The sequence below is a fragment of the Carassius gibelio genome, chromosome B7 (assembly GCF_023724105.1).
Source record: "Carassius gibelio isolate Cgi1373 ecotype wild population from Czech Republic chromosome B7, carGib1.2-hapl.c, whole genome shotgun sequence".
NCBI classification, from domain to species: domain Eukaryota; kingdom Metazoa; phylum Chordata; class Actinopteri; order Cypriniformes; family Cyprinidae; genus Carassius; species Carassius gibelio.
The window spans coordinates 16,577,902-16,599,650 of NC_068402.1; the positions used below are offsets into that span (position 1 = coordinate 16,577,902).

A 21,749-nucleotide genomic window follows, 5' to 3' on the forward strand; every position below is an offset into this window, starting at 1 on the left:
TGCAGAGCCATAGATATATATGGCTCTGGGTGTGTGTATAACACCAAAAGCAACACAAATGAATTGAGATCTTCTCTCCTACTTCCTAGTGCATGATGAACCAATCAGAACGGGTTAGATAGGTGCCGTGGCAATACGCCCCGCCCTCACCTTTACAAACCAGCCAATCAACGCGCTCCCCCGGGAGATTGACTCCAAACAGGAGGCCGAGCCAAAACCAGGTAACCAAGAGAAAACGAGACAGCGTGAAAAGCCTTGAGGGCGCGTTATGGGGTTAGCGTGAGACGAACCGGGACTGTTTTTTTTTCTGCCTTCTTTACCAGTCAAACCAGTAACTCTGGATAGAGAGCACACAAGTACTGCAACAGGTAGAGTCTCGTGCCGCACTCTCTTTCTCTCTCTCGTGTCCTTCTCTTGAAGTAATCTTCTGTCCTTTCTCGTGTACTTCAATTGAATTTCCATTTCTTTTGTTTGCTTCTCTTGGAGAAAGGTGAACCCTCGTGTTACTGTTTTATTTGATCTTTGCTCTTAATTGTAGTTTTTACCCTTGTGGTCCCTGATGGCTTCGCACAGTGATACTCTGGTGGTGTTCTTTGGGGCAACAGCTGGTGCAAATGGGGGTAAACTGGGGTCGGATGAAAGGGAATTAATTCTCTTGGTGTGGCAAATTGTGGATCTACATGAGAATAAGGTACGGACCTTTTGACCCTGTTTTAAGGTCTCTAACTTTAAACTACCCACCTAGTAATGTGCTAGTGTTAGAAACCACCTTGACAGCTGACATTCACCAACGAGGTGCGCTTTTAGAGAGTTAACGCGCTACATTGTGATTTACATCACCAGCAACAGCTGTTTTATTTGATCTGTTTGACAGCTTGATTCGAGCATTATAATGTGGTGTTTTCAAACCACGAGAGACCAAAGCGTGCCTTGTTTGGTGCGTGTCAAAGCCTGTAGGTCAGTAACCCTGCCGTGTCTGCTTTGCATTCACACAAACACACTGCCTAAGATATCATCATCAGCTTCTTCATCATCGCCATAGTGACTCGGTGTCAAACCCAGTGAGCTGCAGACCTAGACAGCACAGGCGCGTGGAGAACACTGGACGTTACGTCTGTGTTCTCGACGCCCAGGTGTGTGTTAAAGGGCGCGCCGATGAGAAACCCCGCTAGAGATGCATTGCGAGGCCGGTTGAAAGAGCTGATGTTGTTGACAGGTGGGCAAGCTTCAGCGGACTCTAGTACAGCCGGACAGTGCGGATCTGTCGGAGCAGTGCAAAGAGGAAACCGGGCTCAAGGCGGACGAGCTGTGCAAGGCCGAGCCCCTGGAGAGCGTCTTGCAACAGGTGAGAGTCCATGTTTCTTTAATTTGAAGATAAATCAATTAAAAGCTACATATAAAGCAGTGACTCCCATCATTTTTATATGTGTCAGCATAAGGTAAGTATTTGATGTTGTACACATGATTTTAGCATGGGTTGATTTTCAGGTGGCTTGCTATGGTGTGTTGTGTGTGTGTGTGTGTGTGTGTGTAGTTTGGGTGTGAAAGAAGGGAAGGCACAGACGCTCTGCTCTAGGGGAGAGTGCAGGTCTAGTCTTGTTGTGGACTGATGTGTTGAGCAGACATCTGGAAGACGGAATGTTTACCTGCGAACGCACCTACCTGAGAGCCATATATGTCAGAGAGTGAGCAAGAGTGATACAGACACACAGGGATGAGCTGGAGAGATGTTACCGTTTTTCTTTTCTGCTGCAATCCAGGCTCATTTATCAAGTAAGAGATGTATAATAGTTTCGGGTTGCTCCTGTGTTTTGCCAAAAGGCGGTTGTCGCCAAACGTGTTTCTCAAGCATGACGCAGAGAACATTTGTTTGTGCTCTGTAAACCTGTTCCCACCCCCCACTGTGTCATAATGGACGCCCTCTCATTACTGTCCAACAGAAAGCCATTTCGAGCTCATAGTCTAAGCTCAGTTGTGGGACTAGACGTTTGTTGGAATTTATATATGTCATGTAATAAAGTACAAATGGAAATCATTAAAGAATGATTGGTGTCATTTAACATTTATTTTGTAGCATTCAGCTGGTGGCATGTCATCTTGATTCAGCTGTAGCCTATCCCCAGGGGGCTCTGTAAATATTAACTAGTAAAATCAATTTTTCTAGATAGAAAGACAAGCACTATCATACCATTGGTTCAGTTCCGTTTTCTTGTTGTTTTCAAAGAAATACACCCACTAACATCAGGTGTTGTAAGAAACCAGGATATGACCACCAATTTGTTTCATGTTCAGTAACTTTATTTCACACATCCTAACAACTAATGATCATCACAATATAATTATTTTTATTGAATATTTGTTATTAAGAATAAGAACAAAAAGCAAATTACAAACAATAGGATACACTTTAGGGAAGATACAAATATAATTTATTATTCCAGGTATATTAGATCGGTTTAACTGTAGCATTCAATTAAAAAATGTAATTATCAGATGCAAAATAAAACTTCACATTCTTCACTGTTTGAATTAAATACGCACTGATTCCTATTAAAGCTATAAATCCGATCATCACCTTGAGTTCTTTTTCACCCAGATGTCTCAACCTGAAGCAGTCTGTGTGAATATATTTACATACCATGATGTAGCAGAATCGATCTCTAAACACTGTATGTTGTCACCACAATACTTCCCAGCCCTGTAAGGAACAGTGAGGGGTCAGGAGAAAGCTTGACAGAGTCTCACACAGGACTTTGACCTGTTGTCTTAAGTGAAAGATTCATTCAAGATCAATACCCTACACATTATATCGTGACACATCTACTTTCTCACTGTTGTGTGTTTTTTATAAAATCGTCCTCACCAGTGTGTCTGGGTTACGAAGCGGGTTTTTAGAAGGGTTTAGAGTAGTTTACCCTGTCTTACTCACAGAATTTAGTCTAACCTGATCTGTTCTATTTGTATTGAGATGCTTTATCCAAAGAGAAACACAGGAACAAAACCTTGATCACTGCTGGCACTCACCCGGTGACTCGCTTTGGCTTTGCACCTGCTTTTAGACGCTTATTAGACTCTGTGGGAATGGTGTGGTGCTAAAACACCTGTGTGTGTGTGTGTGTGAGGGAGAAAAGACTTTAAATAGAATAAAATTGTTCCTGGGAGATCATCAGTGTGTTTGTGGGAGAAAGAGATTTTGGGTGTGTTTTTTTTGAGACACAGGGTGTGTTAGAAAGTGTTATTCTGTGAGCTCTCTGAGAAAGCACAGCAGGCTGGCAGGAGCGTGTCAGTACCTGTGTGTGATGAGCAGAGAGCTTTATTTCTCTACAGACTGTCAATGCACAGGGAGGGTTCTGGGAAATGCCTCTGTGAAAGGATGAGTGACTCATTGATCCATTCTTTCACTCAGCCTCAGAAAGCTTTCCCTTAAGTGAAGTGGTCATTTCTAGAAATGAAATTGGATGGATTTTGTGTCTCATGTTTTTACAGCATTGCATAAAGTGATAACAGAATGGATTCATCGAAACCAGTTGTATGTGACTGTTGCTTAAACATCCTGGTAGTTCAGCCGGCACATCCTGTTAGCTTATCTAAAGACACTCCCACTTTACTTCATCCTGAACAGACAGGTTGAGTTCTACTCGAAAGTAAGCATGGGGTAGACTGTGCTTTACGATCTTGTTTTAGCATTTGGTACATTTTTCATGACGCCTTATTTAATTATGGTCTAAAAGTTTGGAGTTGGTTAACCTTGAAAAAAAAAAAAACGCACTTACACCAATATTTTAAACCGCACAACTGTTTTCAGTGTTAATCAGAAATGTTTCTTGAATCAAAACAGCAAATTAGAGTGATTTCTGAAGGATCATGTGACACTGATAACTAGAGTAATGACGGCTAAAAATACAGCTCTGCCATCAGTAAAATATTAACATTGAAAGTACTTATTTTATGTTGTTATAATATTTCACAACATTCTTTAAAAAATAAAATCTATAAATAATAAATTGTATCATCCCTAAACTTTTGAACAGTGATATATGTAAGGAATATTTTCTGCTGTTTGGTGTACAAAAGCAATTTTAGATTCAAAGGTTTTAAAATGAATGGTAAAAGCTTGGCACCCGGGATCTTACGTGACCACCGTAAGTGCATTTTACTAATAGACTTAAGGAACAATCTTTCATAGAGTGATTCTGTTGCTCACTTGCGTGAAGAACAACCCTACAGATAGCATCCCTTTCCTTCAAGAGAGCAAAAATTCGAATTCTGCCTCTTTATATACACACACACACACACAAACACACACAGTGAGAGCAAACATGGCTCGACAGGACACTGATTGATTGTCATGCCAAAGATCAAATTTCTCTCTCACTCTCCCTACCAGCAGAGAAGAATGTGAAACTGAAACTCTGATCAAGTTTAACTGCCGTGTGTATCTTATACTAACTATGCAAATTTTTTTTCTCAATGCTGGACTGGCTATTGGAATCAGTATTTAAAGTAAAAATGGACCAAATTTGAAGTTTTTCCTTTTCTAGCCAGTGAAACGTTACTCTTCATATCTAGCTTTTTCCTGGAGTTTGATCTCCTCTCTCTAATCGTGTGAAGGCAGAGGGTGTGTCAGTGTGTTTTAACTGAATGTTTGTGTAACACAAATTAAGTTTGCACTTAATTATTGCAGTTGCTAATTACTTCAAGGTGGCGATGTGTAGTAAAAACAGCCATGGACACACAATACACAAGTGCACACACACCTGCTACAAACGCTAAGTGTGAGTGTTTGTTTTGAGTGTGACTGTGTACTATTTAAGCCTAACTTGAGATTACTTAAAATGAGATGTTAAGCTCTTGATGTATACTTTTAAGAATGGTCAGGTATTTACGAAAGTCTTGTTAAGCCCTTAATGACTAACAGAAGCCTCATATTTGCATGAGATATGAAGATAATGTGGAAAAACAGCACGTCACTGTCCAAGAGCAAGATGGCAACGTCTGAATGAGTCTCAGTTCTGCCTTTTAGTTGTTCTCAGTGGTTTGAGATCTTTATATATCCTCCAAAATGCTCACTTTGTAGATTAGTCAGGTTATGTATGTTATACTTTATCGTTGAAACTTTTTTTTCAACTTCTTTATATCTTTGTTCCTTCTACTTTTAATTGCTCTGGGTAAAGGCAACGTTTGCTTGTGTTATCAGCACTGACCCAAATGATATGAAAATTAAGCCATAAAGGGGCTATCTGTTCTATTCATACTCTAGCTAGAGTCTGACAAACAGTAACTGTTCATCCCTGCTCTTCTGACTCACTGTTGATTGATATTTAAATCATAGAAATGTCATGTTTGATTTATCATATTCAGTCAGTAGTTTTAATTTTTCTTAATCTGAGCTTGAATTAGTTTAATTAGTTTGATTAAAAAAAAAAAAAAACTGTTGGTGTAGGTGGTATAACCTTAAACGTACATTGTATTTTTAATATCAGAGAAATTGTATATAATGTAGCAAATGTATCATATATTTATATAATTAATATTACAGTCATGGTTTTTTTTTGTGCAGTCTAATGAATAAAATATTTAACATTTTTATTTGTCAGTGTATGTTTATTTAGAGTATACATTGTTTTCTGTTTCTTTTTTTAAACAAACCAAAATATGTTTATTAGTTAACACTGCAGTTAAAAATGTAAAACGCAAAACTAATATAAAGCTGTTAATCCAAATCCCATTTAGAGCCATGAAATAGCTGATAAAATACACATCTGTGAGTGCACATTGTTGAATTGTGTATATTAATACTGCAAGTTGGGAGTGATTAAAAGTGTTAAAAGTGATTTTTCAAAATTGTAAATAACATAAAAATGATTTTAGTGAGCTACATTTAACAATAAATTTGTTTTAATGTTTCTAACTCAAAATTCCATATTTAATTAAATGTTATTTGCTGTTTCTTTCCAGTTCTTTCTTGTAAAATTTTTTCTGCACTTTTTTTCCCAATATAAGAACAGCCCTTAATAACAATTTTTCTCGTTGACTTGTGAGGCATTTCTTTGCTTTTCCCATACTCTCATGTGAATAACAACAAAGCACTCAAATCAGTTGTCATGTCATAGTTGGTGGTTAGCCTGTACTGCTGTTGACTGATGCAGAGATAAATAAGTTTACTAAACATCTCTAATGGTTCATTAAAGAACTCTTGTTTTTGCTAAACACAGGTGAATGTGGGAGCCCCTATAGCTGGGAGGGAGCAGGTGGTGTGTTTTTAGAGCAGGACAAACGCTCTTCATTTGTTTAGTCATCGCTCTCTCTGGTCACATGAAATACTTTATCTGAAAAGACTGCCACGGCTCACTTCCTGTATTTTCACCAAACCAGTCTGACCAGCTGCTTGATCTCCAAAACAAGCATACGTATACGCATGGAGCAGCATGTTCAGATATTACAACATCATTTGGGTTTCCTTTGTGCTGCCCTTGACATTGTTGTTTTTGTTGTTGTTGTTGATGAAATAGATTTCAATACATTTTTCAATGTGTATGATGATTAACAAGGAAATATTGATAAATAATAAACCAATAGTAAATCTTTCACAATGTCACCTGTAATTATCTGAGTTTCTGTGGTGGTTGTGAGGTCTTTTGCTTTTTCTTTAGCTTTTGTAGCAAAAATTGGAACCGTTATTTCCTACAAAAATGTAATTTAGAACACATTACCTTTCTAAAGTTTGTTGGGTGTTGGTAAGACGGTTTAAACAAGTTTATGCTCACCAAGGCTGCAAAAAATACAGTATACAAAAATACTGTAAAAATGTACTGAAAACTGTATTTTATTACAATTGCAAAGCTGAATTTTCAGAAGTCATTACCCCAGTCTTCAGTGCCACATGATTTCTTTCAGAAATTACACTAAAATGCCGATTTGGTGCTCAAAAATTTCTTATTAATGTTGAAAATGTTTATGCTTTTTAATTTTTGTTTTGTAGAAACTGTGATACTACTTTTTTTAGGTTTGATTTTTGTCATTTTTTCTTTTAATGCTGTATTTTTTTATTTTTTTACTTTATATTCAATTTGAAATGGAAATCTTTTGAAATGTTAGAAATGTCTTTACTGTCACTCTTGATCAATTTAACATGTCGTTGCTGAATAAAAGCATTTAAAACTTTTTATTTATAATTTATTTTTCAAAGAAAGACAAATCAAACTGACCCCAAGCCTCTGAATAGGCTAGATATGCAGGGAAATGAATCTAATGCCTACACTTGCATCTAATGCTTGGTGGTTTTGATTAGAAATAAAGTTATTCTGGATTCCTTCTGTTTTTCACCGTTTCCATTTCTGTCTCTTAGTTTCATCAGTCGGTGTCAGCTGAACTGAAGTCTCTGGGCAGAAGCTCCTACACGCTGTGTGTGGACGGACCACTGCTCATTCGACAGGTGCTGCACCCTGAGGCCTCCAAAAAGGTGACACACTCTTTCCAAAGTCCAAAGAGAGCATCATCCTTAAGTATTTTGATTTAATCCACCTTTAACTAAGGCTATTTAAACTGGAAAGAAAAAGCCTAGGGGTGTGGGTGTGTGTGTGTTTATTCTTCTGACATTTCTAAATTAGCTGTCAGTTTGTGGTATAATATGTTAAGCAGCAACATGTTATAATCTTCACAAGAATGCATTAAAGCGTCCTCAATCCGTTTCCTATCTTTTTTTTTTGGTCTCCTCTGCCCTTCCCTCAGGCTCTTCTAAAACATATTTTCTAGTGTGCATCTCCCTCATTTGTCTCTGTGTGTTTTGTTGTAGAATCTAGTGCTGCCAGAGTGCTTCTACACATTTGTGGACTTGAAGAAAGAGTTTCACAAATGCTGTCCAAACGCAGGCCCTGTCAAAGATCTCACTCTCACCTCCATGCTGGACTGTATCCTGCAAATGCTTTTAGGTTTACTGTGTAACTACTTTTTTTTTTTTTTTTTTTTTAAATCTATATTTTAGTTTTATTTTGCTTGTTAATTATCACTTTTCTCACTTGCATTTACTGGTTCATGTGTTGAGCGTTTTCAGCTGTTTTAGTAGGAATGTGTGCATGTATGAGGCCTTGACATTGTTGTCAGACGTGTGTATTCCAGCAGCAGAGGAGCAGGAGGCCGGACTAAGGGAGGTGAAGAACATGGTTTTGCTAATTCTTCATCTCCTGGATGAGCCTTACAGTGAGTCATTCATAGTGGATTGATTCGTGCAGTTTATATACTGATAAATCCTTAAAGATTTCGCTTTTGATATGCACTGATCACATGATCTCATAATAGGTAAACTCATAATAGGGTTTTTCTTTTTCATTGTAGATCACAAATTCTCCACTTTTGAGAACGTAAACTACAAGTTTGAATCCGGAGCATGGTATGTACTTAGTCATAGTGTGATTTTTATTTGAACACACCCTGTGTCGTAGTGTGATATTCAAAGCCCATAAGAATGCTGCTAAGCATGAGTGATTGTTACCTGTGTGTCTGCATGTGCATGCCTTCCAGCAGCAAGACAGAAGCTGTGGACAGTGAGACGGTTATCAGAGCTCGTGGGTTGCCATGGCAGTCATCTGATCAGGACATCGCTCGCTTCTTCAAGGGCCTCAACATTGCCAAGTGAGAATACAGCTCAGTGTGACACTGAAAGGCACACTCACAATGACATGGTGCATGCACTCTGAAAAGACCCTTAAGTACACATTAACAGTGTAATGCAAAACTCCGTAAGACCTTGAAGGCAAATCCAGCCAAATGTCAAACAGGGACTTTCACTAGTGGTGAAGGAGCTTTACTTGGAGTGTCCAAGCTGACTTATCATAACGAGCACATTTTAAAGGTTGCATGTCAAATGTGTTGTATCTCTGCCTTTGTTTGATTTGTGTGTGTGTGTCTTTATATCAGGGGTGGCGTTGCGCTGTGTTTAAATGCTCAGGGCCGGAGGAACGGAGAAGCTCTGGTGCGCTTCATAAACCCTGAGCACAGAGACATGGCACTGGATCGACATAAACACCACATGGGCAACAGATACATTGAAGTGAGTCCACCTCCTCAGCATCCAAACCATCCTTTATTTTACACATGCATTATGCAAGATTACTTGCTTTTAGTCTGAGATGGTTCTGATTCTTATGTGTTGGAAATATTAAATGTATACTAGGCTTGTGAGTAACTACATTGTCATAACATACTAGTATTTGAGTTGTCTGATGATGGATTTAGAGACGCCACTTTTCGGAGAGTTTACTTTGACAGTCTAAAGTCATGCTAAAGCACAGCATATTAAAGAAGCTGTACCTCTGAATGTATTCTCATTAAAGTATTGTCGTTTAAAATGTTAAAGCTGAAATCGAAAAAAAAAAAAACATAATCAACAAATCGCCCCTCTCGACCCATCCCTCATTTACACAATGTAAAGGATACGGTTTAGATCAAAGGCATGCAGCCTACTCTTATGACACTGTTTTTTCAATTTCAAATTTGTTTCAGGTGTATAAAGCGACTGGAGAGGAATTTCTAAAGATTGCAGGAGGTGAGACATTTACATGAAGTTTTCATTTGTAATCTGAGCAGACACTTTCCATTTGTAGAGTAAATCTCCATCCACTATTGCCAGGTGTGTGTGTGTGTCCTTGCCTCAGTTTCCCCCCCTCTGTGGGAATGAAAGACTCTTTGTGAGTCTCTTCCCCTTGCTGACTCATGCAGGGCAGGTAGAGGGGGAAACTCTATTCCCCTTCCCTCCTGCCCCCGGCTCTGGCCAGGCCACAGAGAAAGAGAGGTTCCCTCAGGGAGGAGGATGGGTCGGCAGCCTCTGAAAAGCCTTACACACAGCAGGTGTAAAAGAACAGAGGCCTGCCGAGATATCATTTCAGTGCGTGTGGATGTTTCTGCTCAGCTGTTTCACAGCAGTGTCTTTATGACGTTTTTAAATGTACAATTCCTCATCTTTTGACAGGCACATCCAATGAGGTAGCTCAGTTTCTTTCTAAGGAGAACCAAGTGATAATCCGAATGCGTGGGCTTCCGTTCACTGCTACTCCTCAGGACGTTCTGGGCTTCCTTGGCCCAGACTGCCCAGTGACTGATGGGACAGAGGGGCTTCTGTTTGTGAAGTACCCAGACGGACGTCCCACAGGCGACGCGTTTGTTCTCTTTGCCTGCGAGGAATATGCCCAGAATGCCCTGAAGAAGCACAAACAGATCCTGGGCAAGAGATATATTGAGCTGTTCCGCAGTACTGCAGCTGAGGTCCAGCAGGTAAAGATGATTTATATTTAGCCCTCAGAGACCCAAGCACTGGTATTCATGATGTTATTTTTTTCACCCTTTTGCTTCTCTTTAGGAAGCTGTTGTAAAATCCATTTAGTTTTGCATCTGGGAATATGGCAAAATTTCAAATGTAAAAAAAAATCATACTTCAGCCATTAAGGATGCAGTCATGAAATTTTATGTAACTTGTTATCTTAAAAACAGTAATAAATATTCATATCAAAGCATATTTTAACTATGTATTAATTTGAATAACCCTTGATGTATTGTATTGTTGTATATGTATTGTTATATCAATGAGACAATGACACCACTTTTTTTTTTACCACTCTTTGAAATTCAGGGTCCATTGAGTAAGATGCATAACTCATAATTTTGGTAACACTTTAGATTAGGGAGCACATTCACTATACACTGTTAAGTTTTTCCTCAAACTCCTAATGTGCTGCTTATTAATAGTTAGTAGGGTAGTTGTTATGTTTAGGTATGGGATGGATTAAGGGATCTTAAATATGGTCATCCAGAATAAAGCATTGATATGTGACTAATAAACACCCTATATGCTAGTAATATGCATGCTAATAAGCAACTAGTTAAAAGTGAGAGTTGGTGTTGAAAATGAAAGTATTACAGATCATTTTTGTTTGGTCCCTAATGCCTGGTGTTGCATTTTTGCTTAAAAAAAAAATGGCATGTAAGCTTTTTCCCATCATTAGACACTAGAATCAAAAAAGAATTACAATTAGATGCCCAAACTTGCTTGTTTAATAAAAATGAGAAACACAACCTGTATGAAACCTATTAGTAAGTCACATACTGTTATGTGTAGTTTTTGTCCACGCTTGGTGAAAATTACATTTATTTGATTGCTTTTCACAAATGTTGCAGTTCTGCTATTTTGTGTCTTTGTGGGTTAAACAGAGCAAAAAAAGCGTGGTGTACTCTTATATGAAACCAGCATCTTGTTTTTTTTTTTAATCTTTTGTATCTTCAAACTAGGTTTTGAATCGCTACATGTCCACTCCATTGATCTCCACCCTTCCTCCTCCTCCGCCTCCGATGGTATCTATGCCTGTGTTAGCCTCGTCACCCTTCATCACCACCGGCAGCACGCGAGACTGCATTCGGCTGAGAGGTCTGCCGTACATCGCTGCCATTGAGGACATCCTGGAGTTTATGGGAGAACACACCATTGATATCAAACCACATGGGGTGCACATGGTCTTTAACCAACAGGTGACTCCATGAAACGAGAAACATCAGGTGTTTCTGAGAAGACCCTTGACTCAACTTTTCATGGTCCATCTTTATAGGGTCGACCCTCTGGTGATGCCTTCATTCAGATGAAGTCAGCTGACCGTGCGTTTATGGTGGCTCAGAAGTGCCACAAGAAGATGATGAAGGACCGTTACGTGGAGGTGTTCCAGTGCTCCACTGAGGAGATGAGCTTTGTGCTGATGGGGGGCACGCTTAACCGCAGCGGCCTCTCACCGCCTCCTTGCAAACTGCCCTGTAAGAGACTGTCTGCTACTTTATGGAGCTTTTTAAATGCCAAATGCTTGTTGGAAACCAGATAAGATGAACTGCACTGTTAATTTGAGTTAGTGTTTAGTGTGAGCCAGCAGCTGTAATCTGTTCCTGTTCAAGAGATGCTGATCTGTGTGTAGTGTTCCAGTCTGCACTCTTCTGCTCCTATCAACTGGTCCCTTTGAGATTAGATTTCAGCTTATCTACAAGAAAGCAGTGTGATCACATCTGTCACAGATCTAAAGGTGCAACATTTTGGCATTTAAGAAAGAGCAAGCCTGTAGCGGCACTCAAGGAAGGCCTGTTTACTCTGTGATTTGATCTGGTTGTTTGACCTTGGCTTGAGAATGGGCCGTATGTGTACTACATCAGAGAAGACCGTAGCGGTCCCTGTGCCAGTTTAACTAAGTATACGTGACATTCACACACTCCTTCAAGATCAGTTGTGTCTGTCTCTGTGTGTGTGTATGTGGGGGGGTAGATTTAGCATGTCCACTTGGTGAAAATTTCTTTATAATAAAGCACTTTGTCTTGTCTTTCTCAGGTCTCTCTCCACCAACATATGCTGCATTTTCTGCAAATCCAGGTATGCTTCCCACGGAGGCAGCGTTGTATCAGCCCCCCCTGCTGGCCACTCCAAGAACTCCACAGGGCCCAGCACACAACCCTGCACCTGCTTTAGCCTACTACTCTCCACAGCTCTACATGAACATGAACATGAGCTACACCACCTACTACCCCAGGTACAATGAGAAGACCAGTCTGTGTAGAGATTTACCTGGGTCTAAATTAATTTTTACATTCCATCTGGTTAAATGGTTTTGTTGTCTGTGGCACATAGTGAAGGTCACATTTGCGGTACTATTGATTAATAAAACATCAGTATGTTTATTACCATTTAGAAGAAAAAAAAGAGAAACACCAATGTTCAGTATATAAATGTATGAGAAATAGTAGTAATCACAATCACAATGAGTATGATTTCAGCAAGTAATATACACTACCGTTGAAGGTGTCAGAATTTCAGTCTATTTCATATAAATACTGTTATTTTGAACTTTGTTCATCAAATAATCCTGTGGGAAAATGTCACAATTTCCACAGAAATGTAGGTAATTTGATGATAAATATTTCCTGAGCACCAAATCAGCAGATTAGAATGATTTCTGAAGGATCATCTTACACTGAAGAATTGAGTAAAGGCTGCTGAAAATTCAGCTTTGCCAACACACTAATAAAATTATTTTAAAAATATATTAAAATAACAAATATTTATTTTAAATTGCAATATATTTTTCAATATTACTGTTTTTACTGTATTTTTTTTTATTAGCAATTCAATGCTCTGGCCAGAAATTCAGTCCTTGGTGACCATAAGAGTTCTTTCAAAAACATTTTTAGATTTACAATCCCAAACAGTTGACTGGTTGTTAACTTCGTAAGTCTAATTGAAACGTGGTCAATCAGCTTGCTTCAGATGTAGCTTCTCCATTCCGATATAATGTATGTTATAATATCATTTGTTAAAACATCTGTTTTGGAAAACCTTTGTTTTCTTCTCCCTCTCAAACTCATCTCGTCTCTCTAGTCCACCGGTCTCTCCCTCCACGGTGAGTTATTTTGCGGCCCCGCCGGGTTCAATGGCAGCAGCGGGCCCTGCCCTCCTTCCCCCTCAGCCCGGGGCACTGGTGCGAATGCAGGGTCTGCCATACAACGCTGGGGTCAAAGACATCCTCAGCTTCTTTCAGGGATATCAGGTATCTCCTCATTTTACCACTCACACACACATTCATTCAGGTTCTCAAGTTCAAAAACAAGCGTTTAATAAGCAGTGCACCTCTCACCTGAGAAATTATCAGGACCCTGGTTCTAGTGGATAAACAGCACACATCTTAAAAAGTTTCTATGTAGTGTTTATGCTGAATCACCGTGTACGTTTTGTCCTCTCATTAGCTGACAGCCGATTAGGCGGAGACGTCAGAGGATGGTATGACTCCAGCACTCAGAGGAGGAGAAAAGAGGGTTGAGTTAGATGGAAATGAGTGATGCTTTGTTTTGGGCACGGGTTTGTGTGTGCTTTCTCTCTCACAGTATATAAATACACAGCCATGGGAGGAGATTCCTAGATATTCTAGTTCATTCTCTGTTGTGTGGTGGGCTTGGTAAAACTGTTCAGCATGCAGCGTCCCTGCCCTCTCCTCTAAAGCGTGTGACACTCTGAGCTGTACGTCTAACACTGTTCACAAAGCGTAGCACAGTGGCGCGTGTGTGAAATGCCGAGTCCAGGCTTGACTCCTGGCTGAACCGATGAAATGGATCTGAGCCCAGTCCATTCTCCAAGTGTGCTTTTAACCTCTGATACACAATGCACACTACGGGCCTCTGTGTGCGGGAAGTGTTTTTGTTTTTTTGTTTTTTTGGCAGGTGGTCTGGACCCCCTATATCTTTCTATATCTATAGTGCATCCATCTTATGTGCAACCCTGTACAATGCATTCTTCTTATTTCTGTCGTGCAGTGTTGGGGTGGTGTGTTGTTTTAAAAAAGGAATTTTTGGACTGGTGTCACCTCTTGAGGCTATAAGGCACTGCGCTTCAGATCTTTTTTAAAAAGACTTTTCAGTGAACTACAAGATTTGAAAAAATTGTCTTTATTTCAGTTTGCTCAATACTCTTACCTTCATTTGCTTACTTTTTACCTTTTCAAACATGCAGTAGACATAGGGATGTGAATACGTGATCTGACAATAATTGAATTAAATTTGATGCTTTGATTTTATGATTTAATTTTTTGTGCTTAATATTTTTGTGGAAACCATGATATCCCAAACTTCTGAATGCTCGTAAAACTGATTGCTTAAATGTTTAAAAACATTTTTTTAAAGGTATTCTATAATAAATACAAAGTTTAAAAGAATTTTAAATGGAAATCATTTGCAGCATTAAATGCATCCTAAATTAATAAAAGTATTAATTTCTTCAAGATAAATATTTTACATCCACTTTATTTAAAAAAAACTAAAAAAGCAGCTCTTTTTACACCCCTAGTAGAAATGCATACTGTTGTAGCGTCACCTGTAAATGTATGGACATGGTTTAGAAAAAGTGCTGATTGTTGTGAGTGTAACGTGAGGCCTATGGCACTGACTGTGGCTCATTGTGCTGTAGTACGCTCCTGAAGACTACAGCAGCTTGGTCGGAGTGAGTGATCAGGGCCGGAGTCTCATTCAGCCTAAAGAGTGGCTTTGTCTGTAGGGGCAGCCTCTCCAGGTAAGCTCCCATGATGCCCCTGTGACCTGAACCCATGGTTTGTGCATGGACTAATACTCTAACTCCTCCCCTCACTTCCTCTGCTCTGGGGTGACCTCCAATCAGAAGTGGAGTTCCGTAATACTCTCTTCTGTTTTTGTATCTCTGTAAATCTTCACTCTCTGCTTGTTGTGTAATTATTCCCAGTGTGCTTTATTGATCCAGGTGCTGCTGTTTTAAAAAGCTCTTTTGTAATAATGCTCTTTCTCTCCAGTCTAATTGGTTTGGGCTTTGAATGTCTTGATCTGCTAGCATCATTGTTCTTAACTTACTGCAAGTCTCCTGCCTATAAGGGTTTCTAATCATATATTCTTTAATTTTCAGCTGATTTGATGATTACTCCAAACTCAAATCCTGTTTCTCTCCATAGCAATTCACTTCAGTTTTTCCTGACCTTTTCTGACCTTATTCTAATACATGCCAGTGGTGAATGTTATGTTATTGTATTTTATTTTACATGCCAGTGGTGAATTTTTATTGTATTTTATTATTATTAATTCTTTTTTCCTAGTCACTTGTTAATCATGCTAACAGCATGCTAGTCACTTGTTAATCATGTTGGAAACATGCTAGCGAGATGCTTGTAACTTGCTAATCATGCTAGTAACATGCTAGTCACTTAATAATCATTAACAACATGCTAATAACTTACTAATCATGCTAACAACATGTTTGCGACATGCTAGTCATTTGGTAATAATGCTAGCGACATGCTAGTCATGCTAGCAACATGCTAATAATGCTAACGATGTCTATTTTTCTGATAGATTGTATTGTCTTCAGAACTTTAAAACTACTTCAAATTAGTTAAAACAGAAAACCCTCAAACTTTAAGCTTTTAAAACTACTACAAACTTTCTGGTTAGGCTTTTTCAAGCCAATTTAAAGTTTACCTACAAACTTTACTATCTAGTTTATTTTATTGTATAAAATTTTTGCATGGCAGTGGTGATTTTTTTTTTTTTTTTTTACTTCATTTTATTTTACACTGGAATATGTAAAAACATTGCTTGCTTTTTTAATTTATTTAATTTTTAATTTAAATTTAAATTTTAGTTTCCTCCGGAATATATATATATCTGTAAAAAGCGTTAATTTTTCTTTTTGGTGTAGCTCCAGGCGGACTCTGTGCTCATGCTGTATAACTGGAGTGGTCAGCGCAGTGGGGAGGCGCTGGTGACCTTCCCCAGTGAGAAAGCAGCCAGACAGGCTGTAGCCGAATGCTCCAATCTTCCCCTCTCCGGCCACCCCATCCGCCTGGCCTGCTGCGAGTGACCACACACACAGACCACTACACCCCCAGAGGGAGGACCGCACTTCACCTGTCTCACCCCTTTCTCCCTCATTACCTGTCTTTTGGCTTTCCAGACAGTTGTCCTGTTGTTCTTGACACAAAGTAGGACGGGACCTGACACAGAAGCACTGTATATAAGTTTATATACACACGGTTAACCATCTCCGTAGCATTGCCTCACTGCTTGTGTGTGTGCGCGTGTGAGATTGTGTGAAATTGAGATCAGTGGCATGCATGCTAAACTCTTCCTGTGGCTTTTGATGTCAAGATCTCTTCTGTCCTATTTCAAGACTTAAAGTAAAGGTTATGGAACACGAGGTCTTCCTGTTGTTATAAACACAGCTGGGCAGTCCAGTCAGGCTGCAGTCCTTGCCTTACACTAGGGAACCAAAGTGCAATGCAATACTTATTTGCCGTTCTGGATAAACGAATATTTTGAAATAGTGAGATTGTAAGAAACCAAATATATGCTTTGAGACTGTTATGCTGCACATAGGATTAAAAAAGGGCATAATGGTTTTTCCCAGTGTACCTCTGCACTGTTTGGACTTACAGCCTTCAGACTTGTTCCTTATTTAATAGAGATCAGACCAAGTATGTACTCCATAGACTTGCATGAACTGATTTTTAGTTAAATCCATTTGAAATTGAATCATTTTTTTATTTAAAGTAAAAGAGTTGTTTGTGTGATCTACATTCAGTAATGCTTGTTCTTTATATGAATTGCATCGATAGAGGTGTGTATTCTGTTGCCCCCAGAGTCCTGTGAGAATGTGCAGACTGAACTGTGCCGAGGTCTTACCTTGTTTTGGACTTTATAATGTTTTGAAATGCGGTCTACGTATGTTCTTTTCTACCAGGCTGCTTTAATCGTGAGCTTCATTTTTTCCCCCATGACTACATTACCTGGAGTGCAATACAAGGCTGAACAAAATATCACACCTCTCTGGTAAAAGAAGTGGCCTTTTTCCCCCCCGAAATGTATGAAATGTTTATGTATGTGTGTAAAAAAATGTGACTCTTAGATGCAACAAATAAATTGATATTTCTCTGACATCATCAGATTGGACTTGAGAGCTTTTTTTGGATCATGTTTGGGTTATGGAAGTTTAGAGCAGTTGTCCTCAGCCTTCTTGACTCCAGGGTAACCCGTTGTTCACAAACATTTTATGTGATTTTCCCTGTTTTTCATAATTTACGTCTAATACATTTCTGCTCCTTAAAATGCCTGTGGATTTTAGTTTGCAGCTTTTACAGTGTTATTAAATTACACTTTTAAAATTAGATTTAACCACATAATATATCCAGGTTTTCTGAAATTTTTAAAAAGGTATAGTTTTGCTTTATTTTAATTTTATTTGGTTTTAAAAATGTCTGTGTGTGTATAAAAACATGAGCACACACGGTTTCAATGTGGGTCAACTTACACCAAAGTCAAACAACACAAAACAAAGAGGAAACCTTTGGACCTTTAAACTGAACTTTATCAGTTCAAACATCCTCTGGGATGTGACCTATTCACTTTCAAATTCATCATTACCATAAGCAGAGCTGAAATGAAGTCGTTTTTCTTTCGTCCGTGCCCTCAGCCAATTAAGTAAATATATAAAGTATATTTCATACCGATTAGGAGGCCTCAAATGTCAAACCTTTATAGAACAATGGCCCAATAAGAAAACTGATGACTTTATGCAACTGTGATGTTTATGAAATATTATCTATAGTGGGGTTTGATATATTGGTAGCAGGTATGATTAACCGGTGGAGATTTTGGACTGATTTTGGAGTGATTTAAGCCAATTTAAAGGTCCCATGGCATGAAAATCTCACTTTATGAGGTTTTTTTTAACACATGAGTTCCCCTAGCCTGTCTATGGTCCCCCAGTGGCTAGAAATGTACATACTGTAGGTGTAAACCAAGCCCTGGGTGTCCTGCTCTGCCTTTGAGAAAAGCTCAGACACACCGATCTGGAATCTTCCCCTTATGTCGTCATAAGGGGAAAGGTTGCTTCCACTTTCTCTGATTTGTCCGCCCAAACATTTACATTTAATTCAGTCGCAATGTCAGCACAGGCGTTACAAACAGACTTTTACAATTGATTAGACAGCACCGACACAAACAGCGAGTAAGAGTGTTCATTAATGCCTGATCTGTGATCAGTGATTTCTGATGTGTAGCTAACTATTCAAGTTAGACTTGCTTTCTAAAATTTTTAATACTGTTTATGCATCAGTGAATCAAGCCAGTGACTAAACGATCAACTTCACGTTGTTTCTCTTAGTAGCATAGTAGCATATTATTATTAAAGAACTGCTTATCTTTTTGTTTTTGTTTTAACCCTGTAGCACTTTGAGATCTCTGATGAAAAGTGCATTATAAATATCATGTATTATTATTATTATTATTATTATAGCATGAAACAGATCTGTTATTTAAATAGTGATTTAACTACAGAGAGAGAGAGATCAAAGGATGCTCCCTTTATATTGTTCGGAGCTGTCAATCACACATCGTGAGTAGGTATATCTGCACAAGTTTGCCCAAACTGCCATTATAATGAATGATGCTGTTATGCTGCACAACGAAGCTCTTACTGTATTCATGTCGATATTGTGTTTGCTGTTAGTTGTGGTGAAAGGATTTTGTGAGAGAAAACGCGTTGCAATGATGAGATCACTGCATTCGCGCGATAAGCAGACTGTCCACTCAATGCTCATCGCAGCAGCCTTTCATGTGATGGGAAAAGATCGAAAAAATAATTATATAATCAACACTTCCACGATTCGTTAATAAAGAATGTAGTAAAAGTATTTGAGAGGGGTTCCACATGTAATACGGATTTCGAATGAAAAGATGTCAGCCAATCACAACAGCTGTCGTTCACTCTGAGTCTCACAGCAGACACGCCCCTTCAAACAGAGCATTCAAGCCAGAGGGCTAAAATCAGGATATAAAAATGCCTTTTATTTACATTATTTTTATTAAACTTACTTACAATAAGAGTACACCTCAGGAAACATAAAAAAAAATTAAAAAAAAGAAAATAATCCAAATCATGGGACCTTTAAGCCATTGAAATGCAATCAGCAGTGAAAGAGAACTAATTTCGCTAAATGCGCGTGCTGTCTGAGAGATTGTTTCAGACTGTGGTCATATTTTATCCCTGAATGGTAGGGTCTTACTATCCAAAGCAGAAGGGATATCAAGATCTGTTTATGTGTCTTTAGCTTTAGATATGCCATCTAATGTATGTAAAGAATTAGACAAAATGTTATAAAATTTTTTATGGAAAAATAGACATCATCATTTGAGAAAAGAAAAATTCTATGTAAACCAGATAGCAAAGGTGGATTATCTGTGCTTAGTTATAAAACTTTAAACAATACATTCAGGATTAATTGGTTTATTAAATTCATGAAAGAAAAGGATATACATTTCCAAAACGTGTTTGATATGGTTGGCGGCTTATATTAAGATGTGATTTTAAAATTGAAAAACTGCCTGTCAAATTGGCTAAATTTAATTAATAAGCTTTATTGGCCTGGATGCTGGTTTTTTAAGCCAAATTCCCCCCAAATAAACACATTTGGAGTAATAGATGCATTCAATATAAAAATAGATCTCCCTTCTATAATAGATCTCCCTTCTATATCTGGGGAAGTCGTGGCCTAATGGTTAGAGAGTTGGACTCCCAATCGAAGGGTTGTGAGTTCGAGTCTCGGGCCGGACGGAATTGTGGGTGGGGGGAGTGCATGAACAGCTCTCTGTGTGTGTGTGTGTGTGTTCACTGCTCTGTGTGTGTGCATTTCGGATGGGTTAAATGCAGAGCACAAATTCTGAGTATGGGTCACCATACTTGGCTGAATGTCACTTTCACTTCACTTCACTTCACTTATAATAGTTGGTATGAAAATAATATTGTGTTAGTTAGACAACCCTTAAATTCAAATGGTAATTTATTATCCTATAGTGAATTCTTGGAAAAATTGGAGTTTCCAGTAACGCCAAAACTGTATGCTGTTGTATTTGATGCCATACCTCAACAAGTTATACATTTTGTAAGAGCTTGTGGAAGTGATTCTTCTGAAGTAATATTTGTTAAAGGCAGCTGTTTACAGGAGATATTGATATTTTGAAACATACTTGTAAAAATAAACATATTAGGAATATTATAACTGGTGAAACAGCTACTCATAAAAGCTGGTTGTGGATCAATGTATTTAGGAATATAAACTGGAAAAAAAAGCTTGGTGTATTTGTGAAGCATACCGTTTAAATAATAAAGTAAAAAAAAGGTTACATTTAAAATTTTACATGGTATATATCCAGCTAAAAGTGTGTTAGAGAGGTTTAAGTTAGAGATTTATTATTCATGTGATTTTTTCCCATTGGAAAAATAATCTATTGTCCATCTGTTTTGTAATTGTATATACACAAACATTTTTTTGGGTGGATATGGAAAATTTAATTAGAAGGAAAACAAATGTTATACTTTAATTAAATAATTTTGATTATTCAAATGAAAATAACAAAAATAATAATAGTTTAATTTTATTGTTTGGAGAACATTGTAAATAAAAAAGCAAGTAAGACTTTTCATATTATTTAAGAATATTTTGTTTTTTGATGAATCAGTGGTTTGTACACTCTGGCATGTTTTTTTTCTTCTGTGCATTAATATGTAAACTTCTGTTTATTGTTGTATATTTCTGGTTTCTGGTTAAGAAAAGGAAATACTGCTGTCATAGAGGCACTCACACATGAAGACGGTGCTTATAGAGCACGGGAGTAGACAGAGTTAATTTTGGCGCTTTACAGGGCTTGAAAAGTTAATTATACACTTGTGTCAATATACTTTGAAAGTAGCCTCCTAAATACATTAATTAAGGTCTTAAGTGAAAGCAAACAGCTTAAAAAGAAACAAGTGTAGTATATTTGATTCTTGGCAGCTCTTTAAGTGACAGCAGTCTAATATTCCTGCTGCCTGTCATTCATGTTAATCAGACAGCAAAACAGGAAGTCTCACTGCTCTTGATTAAATCACGTTTGTAACTTTAATTAGAAAATATATATATATATATAATTTACACAGTGAGGAATATGTAGTTATGCATTTGATTATACAATGTGTGAAGCATTTCTTATTGAGTTACTTTAGTGTTTTCTCCTGTTGCTTGTAATTATTTTATTATTCTGATTTAATTACTGACTGTTTATATTTCTTAAGTGGGCTTTATTATTATTTTTTTAGTTGTCATGCTGGTGACAAGAATTATGGGATTTCTATGGTATCAAAAATGTATATAAAGACCTTATTTAAAGCAAAAATAAATGTTGTG

General features: G+C 38.0%; 1 protein-coding gene across 4 annotated transcripts; it reads left to right on the forward strand.

Moving 5' to 3' along the window:
* The first annotated feature begins 200 nt into the window (after positions 1-200).
* esrp2 (epithelial splicing regulatory protein 2) lies at positions 201-17,471 on the forward strand. Of its 4 annotated transcripts, XM_052562041.1 has the most exons (17): positions 201-368; positions 539-691; positions 1,217-1,345; positions 7,349-7,462; positions 7,796-7,910; positions 8,104-8,199; positions 8,335-8,389; positions 8,521-8,631; positions 8,917-9,049; positions 9,502-9,544; positions 9,968-10,269; positions 11,281-11,517; positions 11,595-11,793; positions 12,353-12,551; positions 13,397-13,565; positions 14,975-15,076; positions 16,229-16,378. In XM_052562041.1, exons 2-16 carry the CDS (start codon positions 560-562, stop codon positions 15,059-15,061), a joined length of 2,121 nt encoding a protein of 706 aa, XP_052418001.1. In that variant the 5' UTR covers positions 201-368; positions 539-559; the 3' UTR covers positions 15,062-15,076; positions 16,229-16,378. The 4 variants fall into 4 exon arrangements, with proteins under 4 accessions (XP_052418001.1, XP_052417999.1, XP_052418000.1 ...); XM_052562039.1 differs by lacking the exon at positions 14,975-15,076 and having other exon boundaries at positions 16,229-17,471; XM_052562040.1 differs by lacking the exon at positions 14,975-15,076 and having other exon boundaries at positions 8,524-8,631; positions 16,229-17,471.
* Positions 17,472-21,749: the final 4,278 nt, after the last annotated feature.